The sequence below is a fragment of the Sus scrofa genome, chromosome 13 (assembly GCF_000003025.6).
Source record: "Sus scrofa isolate TJ Tabasco breed Duroc chromosome 13, Sscrofa11.1, whole genome shotgun sequence".
NCBI classification, from domain to species: domain Eukaryota; kingdom Metazoa; phylum Chordata; class Mammalia; order Artiodactyla; family Suidae; genus Sus; species Sus scrofa.
The window spans coordinates 150,165,107-150,184,852 of record NC_010455.5 but is presented as its reverse complement, the minus strand read 5'-3'; the positions used below and the strand labels follow the sequence as shown (position 1 = coordinate 150,184,852).

General features: G+C 42.7%; 1 protein-coding gene across 1 annotated transcript; it reads right to left on the bottom strand.

The window, feature by feature from the left end:
• DPPA4 (developmental pluripotency associated 4) lies at positions 8,141-19,368 on the bottom strand. Its single transcript, XM_005654065.3, is given in 8 exon segments — positions 8,141-8,448; positions 12,122-12,317; positions 15,066-15,207; positions 15,210-15,338; positions 15,455-15,505; positions 15,593-15,750; positions 16,936-17,098; positions 19,288-19,368. Coding segments are annotated over 8 exon segments (894 nt in total). The 5' UTR covers positions 19,312-19,368; the 3' UTR covers positions 8,141-8,417.

Here is a 19,746-nt window from a genome sequence, read left to right as displayed (position 1 = left end):
GTCAATCAAGGAGCCACAGCTACTGAAGGAAAACATTCACAAATAATATGGCAGCACTGGAATCCACTGGTCTCAGTGGGCTTTCTCTGCCTCTAGGAAATGGTCTGGTCCATCAGTCTCAAGACTGAGGGAGCTTAGGTCATTTTTACTTAGTACTATGATATTTTCAAAGTGCAAGGGCTCTGCTTCAATTTACTGAAGAGTTGGTTGGAAAAATAAACTATGAGACTCCACCTAAGACTTTCAGAATCAGATCCCTGCGGGCAGGACCCAGAAATGCTTCAAGTCCTCAGGGTACTTCTTGTGCACCTAAAGTCTATAAACTTTAGCTAGATCAGGGTGTGACTAAATGGTTTTGGATTAGGTAGATAATGCTTGGAATCCTAGCTCCTCCCTTCCCAGGATAGAAACTGAACTGGCCCTGGAAATTTAGCCAAGGAAGCACTCCATCTCCCCCTTGGGTGTGGCCTTTTCTGACAAGGTTTTTCTGGATGGTTTAGAAGGGAGTTGACCTGGTAGCTTGAACAGATTGATTCCAGTGCCTTAGATTAGGATAGGATTTCAAGTAGAAAGGCCCTTGATTAACCGTATTTCTTTTCTTAGCATTTATTACAATATAATATATTATTTTATTGGGTTTTCCTCCCTGCTTTTTGAAAATACTATTTTATGGGGAATTTCAAATATGTGCAAAAGCAGACAGTAATATCACCAACCCTCATGGATCCATCATCAAGCTTCGACACCTACTGACTCCCAGCCAATCTGATATCATCTAAACCACTGCCTATTCCCCCTCCCCTGGGTTGTTTTGAAGGAAATACCAACCTGAAACAATACAATAAAACATAAAAATTTTTAAAAACGCACTCAGAAAAGTTTAGAAATTAAAAAAAGGAAATACCAGACCTCATATCTTTTATTCATAAATTCAGGAAAAAAAATTTCTAGCTATAATTAACAATATCTTTTTCATATCAAAAATTAATTAAAATAATTTTAATATAATCAAACTATTTGGACTATTCAAATATCTAACAGTATTTAAATATGCAATTGTCTTGTATTTTCTGTCATTTTCTTGTTTTAACAATCTGTTTGAAGCAGGATCCAGATAAGGGCTCACTGTGATTACTTATGTGCCTTAAATTTTTTTTATAAATTCTTCGTCTTCCATTTTCCTTGAAAACTTGGTTGTTATTGTTTAAAGAATTGCATGAAGAATTCTGTGGTGCAGCAGGTTAAAGCTCAGGTCACTGCTGTGGTGTGGGTTCCATCTCTTGCCTGGGAACTTCCACATGACATAGGCAAGGCCAAAAAAAAAAAAAAAAAAGAATTGTGTGCATTTCCTATAGTTTACTATCTGGATTTTGCTAATTGCAATCATTCCTCCATTTTAGGCCATCTTTCTGCCCTCTGAATTTATTGTAAATGGGCTTGATCAGATTTAGTTCAAGCTGTGGCATAGGTCACAGATGTGGCTTGGACCTGGCACTGCTGTGGTGTGGGCTGGCAGCCCGTAGCTGGGATTCAACCACTATCCTGGGAACTTCCATATGATGCAGGTGTGGCCCTAAAAAATAAAAAAAGAAATGTTTGCTCTGCCATGTAGATAAGTCTTTCTGATGTAAAATATTATCTCTGGTAATAGCTTTCTTCCTGGTACAGGCCCTCTATCTAAGACCTTGTAGGCAGTCCAGGGGAAGGTAACAAGCTCTTTCTGAGTCTGCTGGGCCCTGACTGTCTTCAGCTCAAAATAATCTATATGCAAAGCCACTTCCTGGGGTGGCACATTCTGTTCCCCCTCAATGGGTAAACAAATATGGTATATCCACAAAATGGAATACTACTATTCATCAGTAAAAAGGAACAAACTAATGATACATGAAAAAATATGAGTCTACCTCAAATGTCTTTTGGGGTTGGAGGGGGCAGGCATTGAATCCATGCCACAGCAGTGACCTGAGTTGAAATGACAAGGCCAGATCCTTAACCTGAAGTGCCACAAGGGAACTCCTTAAATGTCCTATACTAAATTAAAGAACCCAAACTCATTCCATTTTTAAGACATCCTGGGAATTCCCCGTGGTACAGCAGATTAAGGATCCAGCGTTGTCATTGCTGTGGCTCAAGGTCACTGCTGCAGCTTGGATTCAATCCCTGGCCCTGGAACTTCCACTTGTCACAGGCATAGCAAAAAAAAAAAAAAAAAGACATCCTAGGAAAGATAAAACTATAGGAACAGAAAATAGATCTCTGATTTTCAGGAGCCGAAGAGGGGATAGTAGTTGACTACAAAGAGGCAAGAAGAATTTTCTGGAGTGATGGAAGTTTGCATCTAATGATGGTAGTTATGTGGCTGCATGTATTTATCAAAACTCATAAGACTATACATTAAACAGGTGAATTTCACGATATGTAAATAAATCTGTATGTTCAATAAACCTGAATAAGTTAAGAGAAGCAAATCCCCAAAGACACACAGCTTTGAAATGGCTAATAAGTTATTGGTAATTACAGACCACTTCAGTGCAAAAAACAAAGAGACAAAACATAGTAGAAATTATAGTAATTGCTTTTGGCCAAGTGCCTATCACTTTCCTAACATAATTGTTTTGCATACATTAGTTTTTTCAACCTAGCAACCTTGCAAGAGTGGGTTATTATTTTCATTTAAAAAATCAAATAGGGAGTTCCCCTTGTGGCACAGTGGAAATGAGAATCTGACTAGTATCCATGAGAACACAGGTTCAATCCCTGGCCTCACTCAGTGGGTTAAGGATCCAGCATTGCTGTGGCTGTGGTGTAGGCTGGCAGCTGTAACTCCATTTGACCCCTAGCCTGGGAACCTCCATATGCCACACATGTGGCCTAAAAAGTTTAAAAAAGAAAAAAAGGCAAGTAAATTGATCTTTAAAGATAGAACCTTGAATGTACATCTAGCTGCCCTCAAAGCTTGGGCTCTTGTGTTTCTTAACAGAAATAAGTAGTGACTTCCTATACAGTATGGATAAAAAAGGTAGTTTTATGAGTTAGAATATATCAAAGGAAGTTATCAGAGAAGTAAGATTTAAGCAGGGCCTTTTTTTTCTTAGGGCCACACCTGCAGCATATGGAAGTTCCCAAGCTAGGGGTCAAATCGGAGTTGCAGCTGCCAGCCTACGCCACAGACACAAAAACCCAGGATCCAAGCCTCGTCTGTAACCTACACCACAGCTCATGGCGACAACGGATCCTTAACCTACTGAGCAAGGCCAGGGGCTCCATCTTCATGTATACTGTCAGGTTGTTACCACTGAGCCACAATGGAAAGTCCTAAGCAGTGCTTTTGAGGAAGAGCAGAACAAAGCAAGTTCTGACCCTCATCATCGTTAGAGCTACATGAGTTCTAAGATGAGGAAGTCTTGTCCAGTCTCCATGAATCTCTTCCATAACCCTCCTCAGTGTTATAAACCCCCCTATGTATTGGGACCCCCCTCTCTGTCATCCCTCCTGGGATGACTTCCTCAGTCTCTAGCTCTGAGGTCCTGTGTACAAATCCTAGGCGTAGTCATGTGACAGACACTATGTCCTCTGATCCCCAAACTAAACTTTTCTTCCTTTGAGGTAAAATTTACAGTTAAATATACAGATCTTAAGTGTACAATTTGATACGTTTTGAAAAACGGTAGTCAATTCTCTATTCAAGACAAGCAATATTTTCATCAGCACGGAAGTTTCAATTCCAGTCAATTCCTACCACCCCAGCCCTTTGGGTTAGTTGGATAGCGTCATCTTATTTCCTTTGGGTACGTGGATTGTCCCTATTACTCTTCTTGATTCCCCAATGGTTTTTAATATGAGATGATGAAGAGAATAAAAAATTGAGCAGTGAAAGTGGTTGATAGACATCAGTTTTAACCATTGCGCCACTGGCCCTGTGATAGACATCAGTTTAAAAATCATTTTTTTCTTACTTTCTGAATTATCCTACTCCTAATATCCGGTCCCATTACTGGTCTTGTCAAGCTTACCTCCATCTCTTCCAGATTCTAAGATGCCAACATCTTGTTTCTTTGGCTTCACCCGTGGCTTGTGAAAGTTCCTGGGCCAGGGATCCTGACCACCTGACTACCTCAGTGGCAACATGGGATCCTGAACCCGCTGAGCCACCAGGGAACTCCTAAGCTGCCAACATCTTTTGCTAGAAAGAAATACCTCCTAATTGGTCTACTTCATACTCTCTTCCTTCTGATCCTTTCTCCACATTAGAGGCAAATAATCTTTGCAAAATGCAAATCTGATATCTCAGCACAGCCCCTTGAACAGGCGTTAGGGCTTCTAATATTTTAAGATGAAGACAAAACAAAGGCCTATTGTCTGGGCTTCCATTCCTTTCCAGTCTCATCCAATATCTGTGTCCCTGGTTCTGAACTCCTAACATATTGGCCTTTCAGGTTTCTTGTTACCCATCTCAGGAGCCTCACAGACCATTTCTACCGCTGGAATTTCTTCCTTCTTTTTTTTTTTCAATTTAATTCTAACTTGCCCTTCAATCTGATGTCAGCTCAAAATTCTTTCTCAGGGAAATCTGTCCCTTTGGTAATGGACATAGAAATTAGAAGTAACATCTTTTGGAGGCATTTAACTCCTCCAGGCCATTCCAAACTAGATATTCCTGGCCAGGAACAAAAAATGACTCAAGCTAATTATTCTAAAAAGTGTCTTCTGGAGTTCCCGGTCGTGGCTCAGTGGTTAAAGAATCCGACTAGGAACCATGAGGTTGTAGGTTCGATCCCTGGCCTCACTCTGTGGTTAAGATCCGGTGTTGCCGTGAGCTGTGGTGTAGGTTGCAGGCAGGGCTCAGATCCTGAGTAACTGTGGCTCTGGCATAGGCCGGTGGCTAAGCTCCAATTAGACCCCTAGCCTGGGAACCTCTATATGCCGTGGGTGCGGCTCTAGAAAAGACAAAAAATAAAAAGTTTTCTGAGCCCACTTGCTTTATTTCTGGGCTGATGTCTCCCCCTCAGTACTGGATATTCCTCTCTCTTTTTAATGGCCACACCTACAGCACATGGAAGTTCCTGGGCCAGGGATCAAACCCATGTCTCCACAGTGAATCAAGCCTCTGCAGTCAAGATTCTAACTTACTGTACCACAATGGGAACACTTTTCTTTCTGTTTTTCTTTTCTTTTATTTATTTATTTATTTATTTTTGCTTTAGGGCCCCACCCACAGCATATACAAGTTCCCAGGCTAAAGGACAAATCGGGCTGCAGGTGCTGGCCTACGCCACATAGGATCCAAGCCACACTTGCAACCTATACCACAGTTCATGGTGATGCCAGATCCCCGACCCACTGAGTGAGGCCAGAGATCAAACGGGATCCTCATGGATACTAGTCGGATTCGTTTCTGCTGAGAAACAAGGGAACTCCCCTCCTCCTTTCCTATCTTTCAAAAACTCTAATTACAGTTATATCCTTCAGGTAATGGTGACTGAAATATTGGATGATTACTGCCATTTTTATCACCTTTGGTGTTCAAATTCTAGGGTATGTGGGGCAATAGGGAAAAAACAAAATTCCTGCTAGGCAGTCTAAAAAGTACTAGAGACTCGGGAGTACCCGTCATGGCTCAGCAGAAACGATTCTGACTAGCATCCATGAGGACACGGGTTCCATCCCTGGCCTTGCTCGGTGGGTTAAGGATCTAGTGTTGCCGTGAGCTATGGTGTAGTTCACAGACATGGCTCAGATCTGGCATGGCTGTGGCTGTGGCGTAGGCCAGCAGCTACAGTTCCAATTTGACGCCTAGCCTGGGAACCTCCATATGCCAAGGGTGCAGCCCTAAAAAGACACCCCCCAAAAAAGTATTAGACTGTTTAAAAGTATTTTGGAGGAAATTAAACTATGACATTAATGGAGAAAGTAGAGAACAGAATACAGGGTACTTAACAGAGAACATTTTTTTTTTCCCAAGAGGTAACACAGCAATTTTTTCCCCAGAGAATACTGAGTAAAATTAGATAGTATACAGTAATAAATTAGACAAAGATCGATTTTTTAATATTGACTCCTAAATAATTTGTAATTCATCTTTTACAATTCACTCGAAACCTTTTCATTCATCATTCATTGAATAAACATTTATTGAGCACCAACTATGTGTAGGAGGTTGTGATACCTAAGTGCACAAAACTAGCAGAAATCCTTACATAAGGGGAAGACAAACATATTACATTAGAAGAGATAAGTGTTATGGAAAAATAGAAAAGGATAATGGGGACTCAAGGGTGCTGGTAGGGGTGGAGAATCAGCGGGTAATTTTGTCTTTTTAGGGCTGGGCCCTCGGCAATATGAGTTCCCTGGCAAGGGTCGAATCGGAGCTGTAGCTGCTGGCCTACACCATAGCCACAAGCTGGTAAATTTAAATAGGTGGTCAAAGTATGCCTTTTTGAAAGAATGGGATCCATGGGAAGGTTTTGAGCATTGTTGTGATCTGACTTATATTTCAAGAGGATTTCTCATACTTAAGTCGGGGGGTGGGATGGGGAGGCCTTCAGCTAGATTCCCCATCTACCAGCCAGGAGTGCAACCCTCAGGCCCTGGCATAATTACCATGTCCCGCTGGAGAAAGTATGTGAGTGTACACTCATCTTTTCCCATTTTGGCTGTCCAGCTTCCTGTTGTAATTTCTCTGCCAAGCAAATTGAATACAGTTGAGGTCACTCTGGGTAGCCCTTTATGATATACTTGGGCCACTAGACAGATGGTAAAATTTTATTTTAACTCAATGAATTCTATTATAGTTGTACAACAATCATCAAATCCCAATTTTATAGCATTTCCATCCCAAACCCCCACCCCCAACCTATCTCCTTTGGAAACTCTAAGTTGGGTTTTTTTTTTTTTTTTTTTTTTTTTTTTCGTATTTTCCTAGGGCTGCACCAGAGGCATATGGAGGTTCCCAGGCTAGGGGTCTAATCAGAGCTGTAGCTGCTGGCCTATGCCACAGCCACAGCAATGCCAGATCTGAGCTGTGTCTGCAACCTACACCATAGCTCATGGCTACGCCGGATCCTTAACCCACTGAGCAAGGCCAGAGATCGAACCTGCAACCTCTTGGTTCCTAGTCGGATTCGTTAACCACTGAGCCACAATAGGAACTCCAAGGAAACGATTAAGTTTTTTAGTCTGTGAGTCAGTATCTGTTCTGCCAAGAAGTTCATTATGTCCTTTTTTTAGATCCCACATGTAAATGATAGCATATATTTGTGTCTCACTGTCTAACTTCACTTAGCATGATAATTTCCAGGTCCATCCATGTTGCTGCAAATGCCATTCTTTCCTTTTAATGGCTGAGTAATATTCCATTGTGTATATGTACCACATCTTCTTTATCCATTCCTTTGTCAATGGACATTTAGGTTGTTTCCTTGTCTTGGCATATATTTCTCATATATGCAACTGAATATTTTATTTTAAAATAAAAGCTTTTATTTCAAAATTTTCAAACAAAAATGTTGGCACAATACCTATATATTCTACACCTCATTGACTAATTGATTAGCAAGTTAATGCAATTTTTTTTGTATATTCTGCGGGTGTATAATCCTACATAACCACAACACGGTTATCACAACAAAGACACTTAATATTCCTACAGTATCACCTAATATCCAATCTGTATTAAAATTTCCCCAATTATCCCAAAAAACATTTTACTAGAGGAAAAATAATTTATCATTCAGTTCAGGACACTTAAAAATTTTATATACATATATATATAACTTACATCTTAGTTATATAGACATAAGTGCATAGCCCTGTGAATATTTACATATGGATGCATCTAAATAACAGTCACCCAAAACAAGGTAAGCTAAATTAAGCTCAGACAACATAATCAATTTTTATCTATAGCCCCATCTTGCCCAATTTACAAATTTACTTGGGGCACCTTCAGGTAAGATAATTCCATTCAGGTAATTAATTATTTTTATCTTTTTTGGCCTTGCCTGTGGCATGTGGCATGTGGCATGTGGCAGCTCCCAGGCCAGGGACTGAATCCATGCCACAGCAGTGACCTGAGCTGCTGCACAAACAGACCTGAGCTGCTGTAGTGACAACACCAGGTCCTTAACCTGCTAGGCCACCAGGGAACTCCAGAAATTAGTATTTTGAAAATGTCCCCATCTCCTTTCTCCTCTGCTGTCTTGGGGCTGGGAATCTCTGGAGAGCAGCTGCTTCCACTTTTGCTTCCTGTCTAGGAGTTCACAGGATTTTTTTCATGCAACCCACCAGGCTGTGCACCATGTAAGCAGGAAGCATGGAGAACACGGAGCTCCCTGGCCCGAGTTCAGCTGTCAAATGGCACCATGGCATTGATTGTAGTCACTCTATCGTTAATCGTAATCATAGCTGTACCCTTTCTCTCATTGCAGGCTTTTCGTTAATACTTTATTCCTATAAAGCAAATAAAATGTTTTAGAATCAAGATGAAATATTAAGTGGTATTCTTTGCTTTTCTTTGCATCTTTTTGTCTTTTCTAGGGCCACTCCCGAGGCATATGGAGGTTCTCAGGCTAGGGGTCGAATTGAAGCTGTAGCCACCGGCCTACTCCAGAGCCACAGCAACGTGGGATCGGAGCCGCGTCTGCAACCTACACCACAGCTCATGGCAACGCCGGAACCTTAACCCACTGAGCAAGGCCAGGGATCGAACCCGCAACCTCATGGTTATTAGTCAGATTCGTTAACCACTGAGCCACAACAGGAACTCCTCAAGTGGTATTCTTGAAAATAACCAAGAAGTCCACTCTGGAATGCCAATAAAATTGCCCTTCAACCTTAGGATCAGGTACAGGAAGCATGTGGTCATGCCATCAAGGAATGACAATCATCCAAGTTATGTCTCTCAAATATATTCCTATCCCATGCAAATTATGGGCAGGAGAGGCCCCAGAGTGGAAGTTTTACCATCTGTCCAGTGGCCCAAGTGTATCATAAAGGGCTACCCAAAGTGACCTCAACTGTATTCAATTTGTTTGGCAGAGAAATTGCAACAGGATGCAGGACAGCCAAAATGGGAAAAGATGAGTGTACACTCACATACTTTCTCCAGCAGGACATAATAATTGTGCCAGGGCCTGAGGGTTGCACTCCTGGCTGGTAGATGGGGAATCTAGCTGAAGGCCCCCCATTTACTTCAGGCTTCTATCCTCTGCCAGTTGTCCTACATATCTGGTGTTCAGTCATCATGACACCAAAGGTGGGTCCCCAGCAGGCCAAGAGAGCGCTTGGGATGAAGTGCTCCATGGTTCCTGGACAACTGCAGAGGGGTGAGGAAATGCATCCCTGGAAGCCGAGTCTGGGCGGCACAAGCCTCTCTGTTTAGGGAGATGGGCTTCTTTCCATCCATCCTCCTCCTCCTCCATAGGCCCCCCTCCCAAGCTAAGTCCAGAGGCACACTTAGCCTGCTTAACACAAAATAAACAATTCCCCTTGAGCATCCTTCTCCTCTACCTTCCACTTGTGCCTTTCAGAAAAAATTTAAGCCCAGGGAGTTCCCTACTGGTTGGGTGGTTAGGATTTGGCACTTTCACTGCTACAGCCTGGGTTCAGTCATGACTGGGAACTGATCCCAGGTCTGGGAACTGAGATCCCACATCAAGCTGCTGCAACAGTCATCAAAAAAAGAAGAAAATACCTCCAATTGCAGCCCTATTTATCTTCTCCCCTTATTTCAACCAATACCAAATTATCAATATTCTTTACTGCTTTGAATCTTTTTTACATGCATGTTATCTGTGACTTTCACAGCTTCAATATTACTTGTGACAATTTCCCAATGCAAATTCCCTCCATTGACTTCATATTTCAGTTCTTCTCCTTGTTTCTTTTCTGTCTCCTTTAAAATGCCTCTAAAATGCTGTTGTTCCTTGAAGCTCTATCCTCAGCTAAAACATACATCTTACCTTATCAGTGTTTTAGAATTACCAAATAATTATCTAGAAGCCAGTGTTCTCTTTCAGCACCTATAGAAAGTGCCATGTCCAGAGTTCCCGCTGTGGCTCAGTGGTTAACAAATCTGACTAGGAACCATGAGGTTGCAGGTTCAATCCCTGGCCTTGCTCAGTGGGTTAAGGATCCAGCATTGCTGTGAGCTGTGGTATAGGTCGCAGAATCAGCTTGGAACCTGCGTTGCTATGTCTTTGGCAAAAGCCGGCAGCTACAGCTCCGATTAGACCCCTAGCCTGGGAATCTCCATGTGCCATTTCTTTTCTTTTTTCTTCTTTTTTCTTTTTAGGGCTGCACTCATAGCATATGGAATTTCCCAGGCTAGGGGTTGAAGAATCAGAGCTGCAGCCACAGCAAGGCCAGGGATCGAACCCAGGTCCTCATGGATCCTAGTCAGGTTCATTAACCACTGAGCCACGGAAGGGAACTCCTACATGATTTTTCTAATAGATCTTATTATACCTTTCCTCCTTGGGAAGTGTAAGCCTCATTTACCTGCTTAAAAATCCTTCAGTGGGAGTTCCTATTGTGGCACAGCAGAAACGAATCCAACTAGGAACCATGACGTTGAGGTTCGATCCCTGGCCTTGCTCAGTGGGTTAAGGATCCCGCATTGCTGTGTCTGTGGTGTAGGCCGGCAGCTGTAGCTCCAATTAGACCCCTAGCCTGGGAACCTCCATATGCTGCAGGTGAGGCCCTGAAAAGACAAAAAGACAAAAAAAAAAAAAAAAAAAAAAAAAATCCTTCAGTGTCCCATCACCCAGGGATGATCTCACGCTTATTATTTTCCACCATATTGTCACTACTTGCAACTTCTACTTTGTCCTAAGTCCTTTCACAACCTTGGCATTGGTCCCTATAATAAAAAATGACCTTATTCTTCCTTTCCATCTATTTGATTCTTCCCTTAATTTTTTTTTAATGATTTTTTTTTTTTTTTGGTTTTTAGGGTTGCACCCATGGCATATGGAGGTTCCCAGGCTAGGGATCAAATTAGAACTACAGATGCCAGTCACAGCCACAGCCACACCAGATCTGAGCCATGTCTGTGACCTACACAACTCACAGCAACATTGGATCCTTAACCTACTGAGCAGGCCAGGGATTGAAGCTGAAACCTGATGGTTCCTAGTCATTCATTTCTGCTACACCATGACGGGAACTCCAAATGATTTTTATTTTTTCCATCAATTCTTCCCTTGATTTAAGAAAACTCTTCTTTGAGACCAGCCACGGTAATATAGCTGTTTACATACCAGTCATCCCCATTAGACTGTAGACCACTTAAAATTTAAAAGAAGGGATTTTTTTTGCTAGTCATTATCTCTGTATAATGCATATATATATACCTGGAATATAGTAATTATACAATGACTGATGCCCCAACATTTTGGATAGAAGCATTAAGCCCTGACCCCAAAAAAAAGCTCTTTGGGGACTTCTTGCCATGGGACAGTGAGTTAAGAATCAGACTGCACTGAGGGTTTGGGATGGAAATTCTATAAAATTTGGTTGTGATGATTGTTGTACAACTATAAATGTAATAAAATTCATTGAGTAATTAAAAAAAAAGAATCAGACTGCAGTGGCTTGGGTTGCTGCAGAGGTGCAGGTTCAATTCTAGGTCACAGCTGCTGCAGCTTGGATTCAATCTCTGGCCTGGGAATTTCCATGTGCCATGGGCAAGGCAAAAATTGCTTTTCCTAGGAATACACTTAATAATTTTTGTGAAACTCTTTTACTGACAACTTGTGCTTGAAATACAGGCCTAATTAATGTTAATATGCATCTCCCCTCGATCACAACTAGAAACCAGACATCCACTTTAAGTGTGTAGAAAAGTACCTGGTAGGAGTTCCCTTTGTGGCGCAGCGGAAACAATCCGACTAGGAACCATGAGGTTGCGGTTTGATCCCCGGCACTGCTCAATAAGGATCCAATATTGCCATGACCTGTGGTGTAGGTCGCAGACTCGGATTGGATCCTGTGCTGATGCGGCTGTGGTGTAGCCCAGCAGCTGTGGCTCTGATATGACCCCCTAGCCTGGGAACCTCTACAGGCCTCAGGTGTGCCTTAAAAAGACAAGACAAGACAGGAAAAGAAAAGAACCAGTAATTACCTTTGAACACATTCAGGGCACAGCATATTATCCTCCAGGTAAGGAGGTGGGAACGTGTTGGCAGGTAGCAAAAAGAGTGCAGATACCCTCCTTCGCTTCTCAGGAACCCAGGCTTGCCCAGCATGAAACTGTAAATGAACCCAGCCCTCTGTGTTACCAGGGAGACTTCGCCCATGGACCACGCACCACTTGACCTCTGGGAAAGGAAAGAGAGAAGTATGAACACAGCAACACCAAATTCTAATGTCTGAGACTGACTGCATCATAGCCTTTGATTCTACTTTCCTCTCAAGTGCCAGCTCTTGCATATGAATGCTGGAAACCTAACTTAACCTACCATACCCTGTTCCACTTTAGAAAATAATACAAAAACAGCTCCTCTTAAATCTCTAAAAAGAAACAAAAAATACAGTTCAAAGTGGTATAGAGGCACATGGGTAGATGATAGCCTAGGGGAGGCAAAACTTGACCTCTGTCTATCTTAGGTTTTCACCGGGACTTTTAAAAAAAAGACTTAACAATAGAAAAACAGTTTATGAATTTGTGCGGTGCATATTGTGCAGGCAAAAATCACCAAAACTAATTCAAAATGGTAACTTAGAACTCCATCTTACATAACAGCCTCGACAAAGAACAATAAATTTATACAAAGGAGTTCCTGTTGTGGCGCAGCAGGGTCAAGAACCCAACATAGTGTCCAAGAGGATTTGTGTTCAATTCCTGGCCTCACTCAGTGGGTTAAGGATCCTGCGTTGCCATGGGCTGTGGTGTAGGACGGCGGCTGCAGCTGATTTGACCCCTAGCTGGGAAACTTGCAAATGTTACATATGTGGCCCTAAACCTAAAAAACAAATAAATAAATAAATTTGTAAAGAGAGGACAAGATGAAGGAAAACAGTTTTAGGTTTCTATGGGTGTCAAACATAAATATATGAGAGGAAACTAATGCATAAGATTTGTTTGTAGATTGCTGTGGTGCCCACTCTCACTAGATAAGTCTATCTCCAGCAAAAGCATAGATATCCTGCCTTTCGGCAGAAAAGAGGGAGCTTTTTCTGGATTTGCTGCATTTTAACTGCCTACAGCTCAAGATTTTTATGCTAAAGAGGAATATTTTGGGGTGACATTCTGTTTTCCTTCAATAGAAAGATTAAACCATGGAGTTTCTGTGGTGGCTCAGCAGTAAGGAAGCTGACTGGTATACATGAAGACTCAGGTTTGATCCCTGGCCTTTCTCAGTTTGTTGGGGATCTGGCTTTGTCATGAGCTATGGCATAGTTCACAGAAGTGGCTCAGGATCTGGCGTTGCTATGTCTGTGGCATAGGCTGGCTACAGTTCTGATTTGCCCCCAGCCTGGAACTTCCATATGCCACAGGTTCATCACCAAAAAGACAGAGGAAAAAAAAAAAAAAAAGACTAAACCCAAGTGGTCAGGGAAGGCCTTCATAAAGTAGGTTCAGGGATCTCATTTTTTTGAGACATCAATAGTTTAATCAATGGGAGGGCGGGGAGAATCTTACATGTCTGAAGCAAGATTCTGGAGTGGTACTCCACCATGTGGGGCAGGCAGCTGGCAGGACCTGGCAGCAGTCTTTGTCAGGGGGGTAGAGAATGACATGCAGGGGGGTGGGGAAGGTTACCAGTTATAGGGGAACTCTCAACAGGCATTGTAATGTGCTAACCAGTTCATAGTCTTCCTTAGTTTTCTTTCCTATCACTCTCAGAATGACATCATGAGATGTGCATTATTATCATTATTGTTATTATTATTATTATTATTTGCTTTTTAGGGCCACACCAATAGCATATGGGGGTTCCCAGGCTAGGGTTTGAATTGGAGCTACAACTGCCAGCCTATGCTACAGCCACAGCAACATCAGACCTGAGCCGCATCTGCAACCAATACCACAGCTCATGGCAATGCCGGATCCTTAATGCACTAAGCGAGATTAGGGATTGAACCTACAATCTCATGGTTCCTAGTTAATTTCCACTGCACCAGGATGTGAACTCCAGATGTGTATCATTATTAATATACTTTACCATGAGTTAACTGGGAACTAGATCAAATAACTTAATGTTACTTAGATGCTAGGAGATCCAGAGCTTAAGCTCAGGCCATTGATTTTAGAGCCTGCTTTTACTTTTAATTCCTTAAGGGAGGAAAAAGAAATGAAGCCAGATTGCTATCCCCTTCTGAGGACCCCAGTAATTTAGAACAGTGGTTTTCAAAGTGTGGTCCCTAATTACCATCATGTGCAATTGTTAGAAATGCAAATTCCCTAAGTTCACATCCTGACTAGGAACCATGAGGTTGTGGGTTTGATCCCTGGCCTTCCTCAGTGGGTCAAGGATCCAGCGTTGCTGTGAGCTGTGGTGTAGGTTGCAGATGTGGCTAGGATCTGGCATTGCTTCACCTGTGGCATAGGCCAGCAGATTTAGCTCCGATTAGTCTACTAGCCTGGGAACCTCCATATTCCACGGGTTTGGCCCTAAAAAAAAAAGGAAAAGAAAAGAAATGCAAATTCCCTGGCCCCACCCAGAACTCAATCAGAAAAATTTGTGGGTGGAGCCCAGGAATCACTAGGCTTTCAGGTGACTTTGATAATACCCTGAAATTAAGCAGTGGTTAATATCATTTAAGCTTATTTACTTATTTTCCCATCTCTCTCATTCATTTATTTTGTCTTTTTAGGGCCACACTCACCATCTAAGTTCGCAGGCTAGAGGCTGAATTGGAGCAGTAGCTGCTGGCCTATGCTGCAACAATAGCCAAGTTGGATCTGAGTTGCATCTGTGACCTAGGCCACAGCAATGCCGGATCCTTAACCCACTGAGCAAGGCCAGGGATCAAACGGGAATTCTCATGGATACTAGCCGGGGTCCTTAACCTGCTGAGCCACAGTGGAAACTCTCCCTCCCATCTCTTAAAAATGAGCTTACCACAAGTCTCTCGTGATTCCACTGCTTGCACCCTCCCGGCCTCGGACACAATCCTACTCCAGGAAGCAAACACAGCTTCTGTGTCAGAAGTTGATACAACTCCCTCATGAGCAGCAGCTCCTTCAAGGGCAGGTGCCCCACCTCAGCAGGAGCAGCACCTCCAAAAGACATCTTTTTATCAGAAGCCTCCAGCGGTAGCTCCCCCCTGTCCATCATTAACTTTCTTCTTGATGGTGACAGGATCCTGGCTTCCTCTGCTGTGGCAGGGAAGTCCTACAAAGAGGGTTTAAAAGATTAAAGACATTTCTACTCAGCTTCTGATGCTAAAATAGATAATTACAATGAGAACTAAACCTTCCATTCTGCCAAATTCCCTACAAATTACTCACTTTTTGATTAGGGTAAGCATGTTCACAGAGTCGTTTATATCCATCCAGTTTCTAAAACAAGAGAAAAATGAGTTAATCATCAAACTAAGGCTTGTAGTCTTCCTCCCAAGAGCATCGTCCCCCATTCTGAGCCCTCACCCGGCCTTTGGTGCTCAATTTTAATTGCTGGCACCAAGCCCGAAGAACGTCTCTGTGAATCAGGTTGGCCGGTGGGAGGATAGAAGGGAGTGGAGGAATCTGCATCTTCTGAGGTTTCATACCGCTACAACACTGAGGCATCTTTTTCGGACAGGTAGCTGAAGGAGAATGGGATAAAATTAGCAATAATTAACTTTTGCGTAGCCTTTCAAAATGTCAAAAGTACAATCTTTTAGTTCTCATAATCTAATCCCCACTGTACAATTAAATGACTTGCCAAAGACCACAAAACCTCCAAAGGACAGAACCTCAAACCTATGGGACTGACAATATTTCCGAACCCCTCAGTTGTTTTTCTTCTTTTAAGGGCTACATCTACAGCATATGGAAGTTCCCAGGTTAGGGGTCGAGTTGGAGCTACAGCTGCTGGCCTACGCCACAGCCACAGCCACACAGGGATCTGATCTTCGTCTGCGACCCACACCACAACTCGCAGCAATGGTGGATCCTTAACCCACTGAGTGAGGCCACGGATCGAAACCGAGTCCTCATGGATAGGAGTCGGATTTGTTTCTGCTGCACCACAACAGGAATTCTATCCCTCAGTTTTTAACTTCCTCCAACTCCCCACTACTCACACACACTTACTCTTTTGTGAGAGCTTTAAACCAGAGGCTGACCTAGAGCCTGCACTTTCAATGCAGGGAATAAGTGAAGTTTTAGACCTGAGGTCATAAATACTCAGCTGTGCCTGCCCTCTCACAACAAAATAAACCACCTGGAAATGCTACACAATTACTAACGCTCATAATTCTGGCAGCGCACCCCAGTCAGGGCAGCATTTCAGTCTCCTGCAGCATCTCACACACTCTCACCATTCAGTAAAGACTTACCAAAAAAAAAGGGGGGGGGGGACTTAGAAAACACACCTCCAGAAGAGACACAACTATGACACTGAGTGCACATTGTGTCCAATAGAGTGTAGGTGGTTTACCTAATTATTCTATGTAAATTACAACTGACCCTCCACACCAACCTCAACCAAACTCAGCTAAGAACCTACTTTCCTCACTTTTTAGAGCAGGAAGTGGAGTTAAGGATGGGATTTCAATTTATAGCTGTCTGTCCCTGGATCATTGCACACTGAGATTCTTAACACCCAGCAGCTAGAGTAGGCAAAATAATGTTCAGAACCAGGAGGTGAGATTTGAGCTAGGCTTTGAAGGATGTACAGGATTTGCAGAATACAGAATTTCTTCCCTACATTTTCTACTTTTTCAGAAAAATCCTTCAGTCTTCTTAAACCCAGAGAATTAGGATTGGAGGACTTGTAGTTCTCTTACCTTCGTCATTTTTCATTGATCTTTTTCTTTTGGCCTCATTCCTTGAGTTATTTTGCATACTTGCTTCACCAGAAGCCCCCTGTTCCTCTTCTTCAGTTTCTGCTGACATGGCTTTGGATGTGCAACTATTACTTTCTTCTGCTAACTTCTTTGCAGAGTTGCACTGGGGATAGAGGAACCATTCATTCAGTCACTCCTCTGGTGTCTAACCCACCACATTTTCACTACCTGACTTAAGGTATCTCACCATCCAAGGCACCAAGACAGTCACTGAACTCTGCTGGCAAGAAGGATTATCTTCTGGATATCATCTGAATACTGAGGTGAAAGGGTATTTACTTAAAAGATATTTCTAAGATAGGGAGGCAATGATGGAAAAACGGAAGGCCGATTAAGTACAAGATATATATATATACACACACACACTAGCGTCTACTTTGGAGAAAGCATCACTCATCCACCATATTCATTATCCCTCACCTGGGAGGCTGGGAGGTTTTCCCCTTTCCCCATCCCTCTCCTAAGAACTCTTCCCTATCAACCTTTCCCTACTATTGCCCCAAGCTACTGCCACAAAACTCATTTCCTGCCCAGGCCAATTACTTTTTCGAATTATTTATTTATTTTATGGCTGCACATGTGGAATATAGAAGTTCCCAGATGCAACTGCTGGCCTGTGCCACAGCAATGCCAGATCTGAGCCACATCTGTGACCTACACTGCAGCTTTCAGGAACACCGGATCCTTAATCCACTGAGCAAGACCAGGGATCAAACCCCCATGTCATGAATCTAGTTCTTAACCCAATGAGCCATAACAAGAACTCCCAGCCCAGTTACTTTGCCTGAAGGGCTATCACTCAACTTCACACACATTGCCCTCCCTTATATTCATATTCTTAAACCTAAATCCTCTTTCAGAATCTCACTTCAGGTGTTAGCTCATCAGGTAAGCTCTGCTGGACTATAGACCAATTCAAATCTACTATGCCTTCCTCACTCCTATCACTTAGTTGCAGTTTTATGTTTACTTTTGTGATTTAATCCAAGCCTGTTATTCTGATTATAAATTCCACAAAGGCAGAATTCCTTTCCCTTTCCTTGTAGGCACTCAGTAAATGCTGGTTAATTCAAAAGAAACAAGAGGAGTTCCCGTCGTGGCTCAGCAGAAATGAATCTGACTAGTATCCATGAGGACGCAAGTTCAATCCCTGGCCTCGCTCAGTGGGTTAAGGATCCAGCATTGCTGTGAGCTGTGGTATAGGTAGCAGACATGGCTCAGGTCTAGCATTGCTGTGGTGTAAGCCGGCAGCTGTAGCTCCCATTAGACCCCTAGCCTGGGAACCTCCATATGCCACAGGTGTGGCCCTAAAAAGACAAAAAATAAAAATAAATAAAATAAAACAAGAGAACAACAGTGGCAATATAGCTGATTGATACAAAGAAACTAATATTTCTTGATCCTCTATCTTCCATCAGGTTTTGTGAGACACACTCCTTGTTTTCTTTCTTCAGGGCAATCTGGTGACAATGTGTTACTCGTTTTTCAGGTGCTAAAGCTAAGGGCACACAGGCATTTAAAATAGATATTAAATCCCAAATCAACTTAAATCCCAGATTTGCTCTGGAATCTAAATCCTATCACCTCCTAGACAAGAGCTCAGGACAAATTAACATTTGTATGGTCTTTTTACATCTCTATAGGTTTACATTCATATTGAAATCTTATAATTGACAGAACCCTTAGAGAAAGTACTGACTTTGGGGCCTCACAAAAGTCTTCATTAAAATTGGGAGGGCAAAAATGACTTGGTTCCAGGCAGGAGTCCCTGAAAGCACTCAGATTTCCCTGGCAGAATAGTTCAACTTTTCTGAACAAGCCCCACAGCCTCTCCAACCTCAGCGGCTGTCTGGAGTCTCTCGTCAGTATGCTCATTTCTGATTATTCCTTGGCCCTAACGACCTCGGGAAAATATAAATCTAGATCCAACACCTTTGGTTTGGAACCTGCGTCTGTAGGAGGGAAATTAAAGGATCTCATCCAATATATCAGGGTGCAATCATATCCAGGAGTTCACGTCTTTAAAAAAGAAAAGTAGTTCCGGTGTGGCACAGTGGGTTAATTAAGGGTCCAGGATCCTGCGCTGCTGCCGCTGTGGCGCAGGTCGGATACCTGGCCCGGGAACTTTCACATGTAAAAGAGAAACTGAGGCACAACAAACAAACAGAAAGAAACTCTAAGGCATCCTCTTTTCCTCTCAAAAAAGGGAAAGCACTTCAGTGTGCTCTAGGAAGAGAAAAACAGAAGGCTCAGAAAGACATAAAAAAAACAAACCTATCAAACTGTATTTACCTCTTTGTCCTTTGCTCTCTCCATGCTCAGGAAAGTCAAGGTCCACAAAAGGGAGATTTTCTTCACGTCCGCAATGGCCTCTGGCCCAAGAGACCTCTTTTAAAAGACTCCTCCTACTTCCGCCACCCACCGGCACTTTCCTGTATCTCCTCCCCTCTGTTTGGCCCGCCCTCACAAGTTGAGAAAGCTAAATTTGTGTACTTTCTTATTCACAAGTGATTGTTGTATGAGTGAATACGTAATAACATTCCTGGCCCTTTTCTGAGAGGTGTTTGTTTGTTTGTAACTTAATTATCGATGGTGTGGTTCCTGAGCCATTGGGAAGTTGAAAACTCCTTCAGAAAAATTCCAAGGGAGGGAGTCGGGGAAATGAATCCGACTAGAAACCTTGCGGCTCTGGGTTCAATCCCTGGCCTCGCTCAGTGAGTTAAGGATTGGGCATTGCCATGAACTATTGGT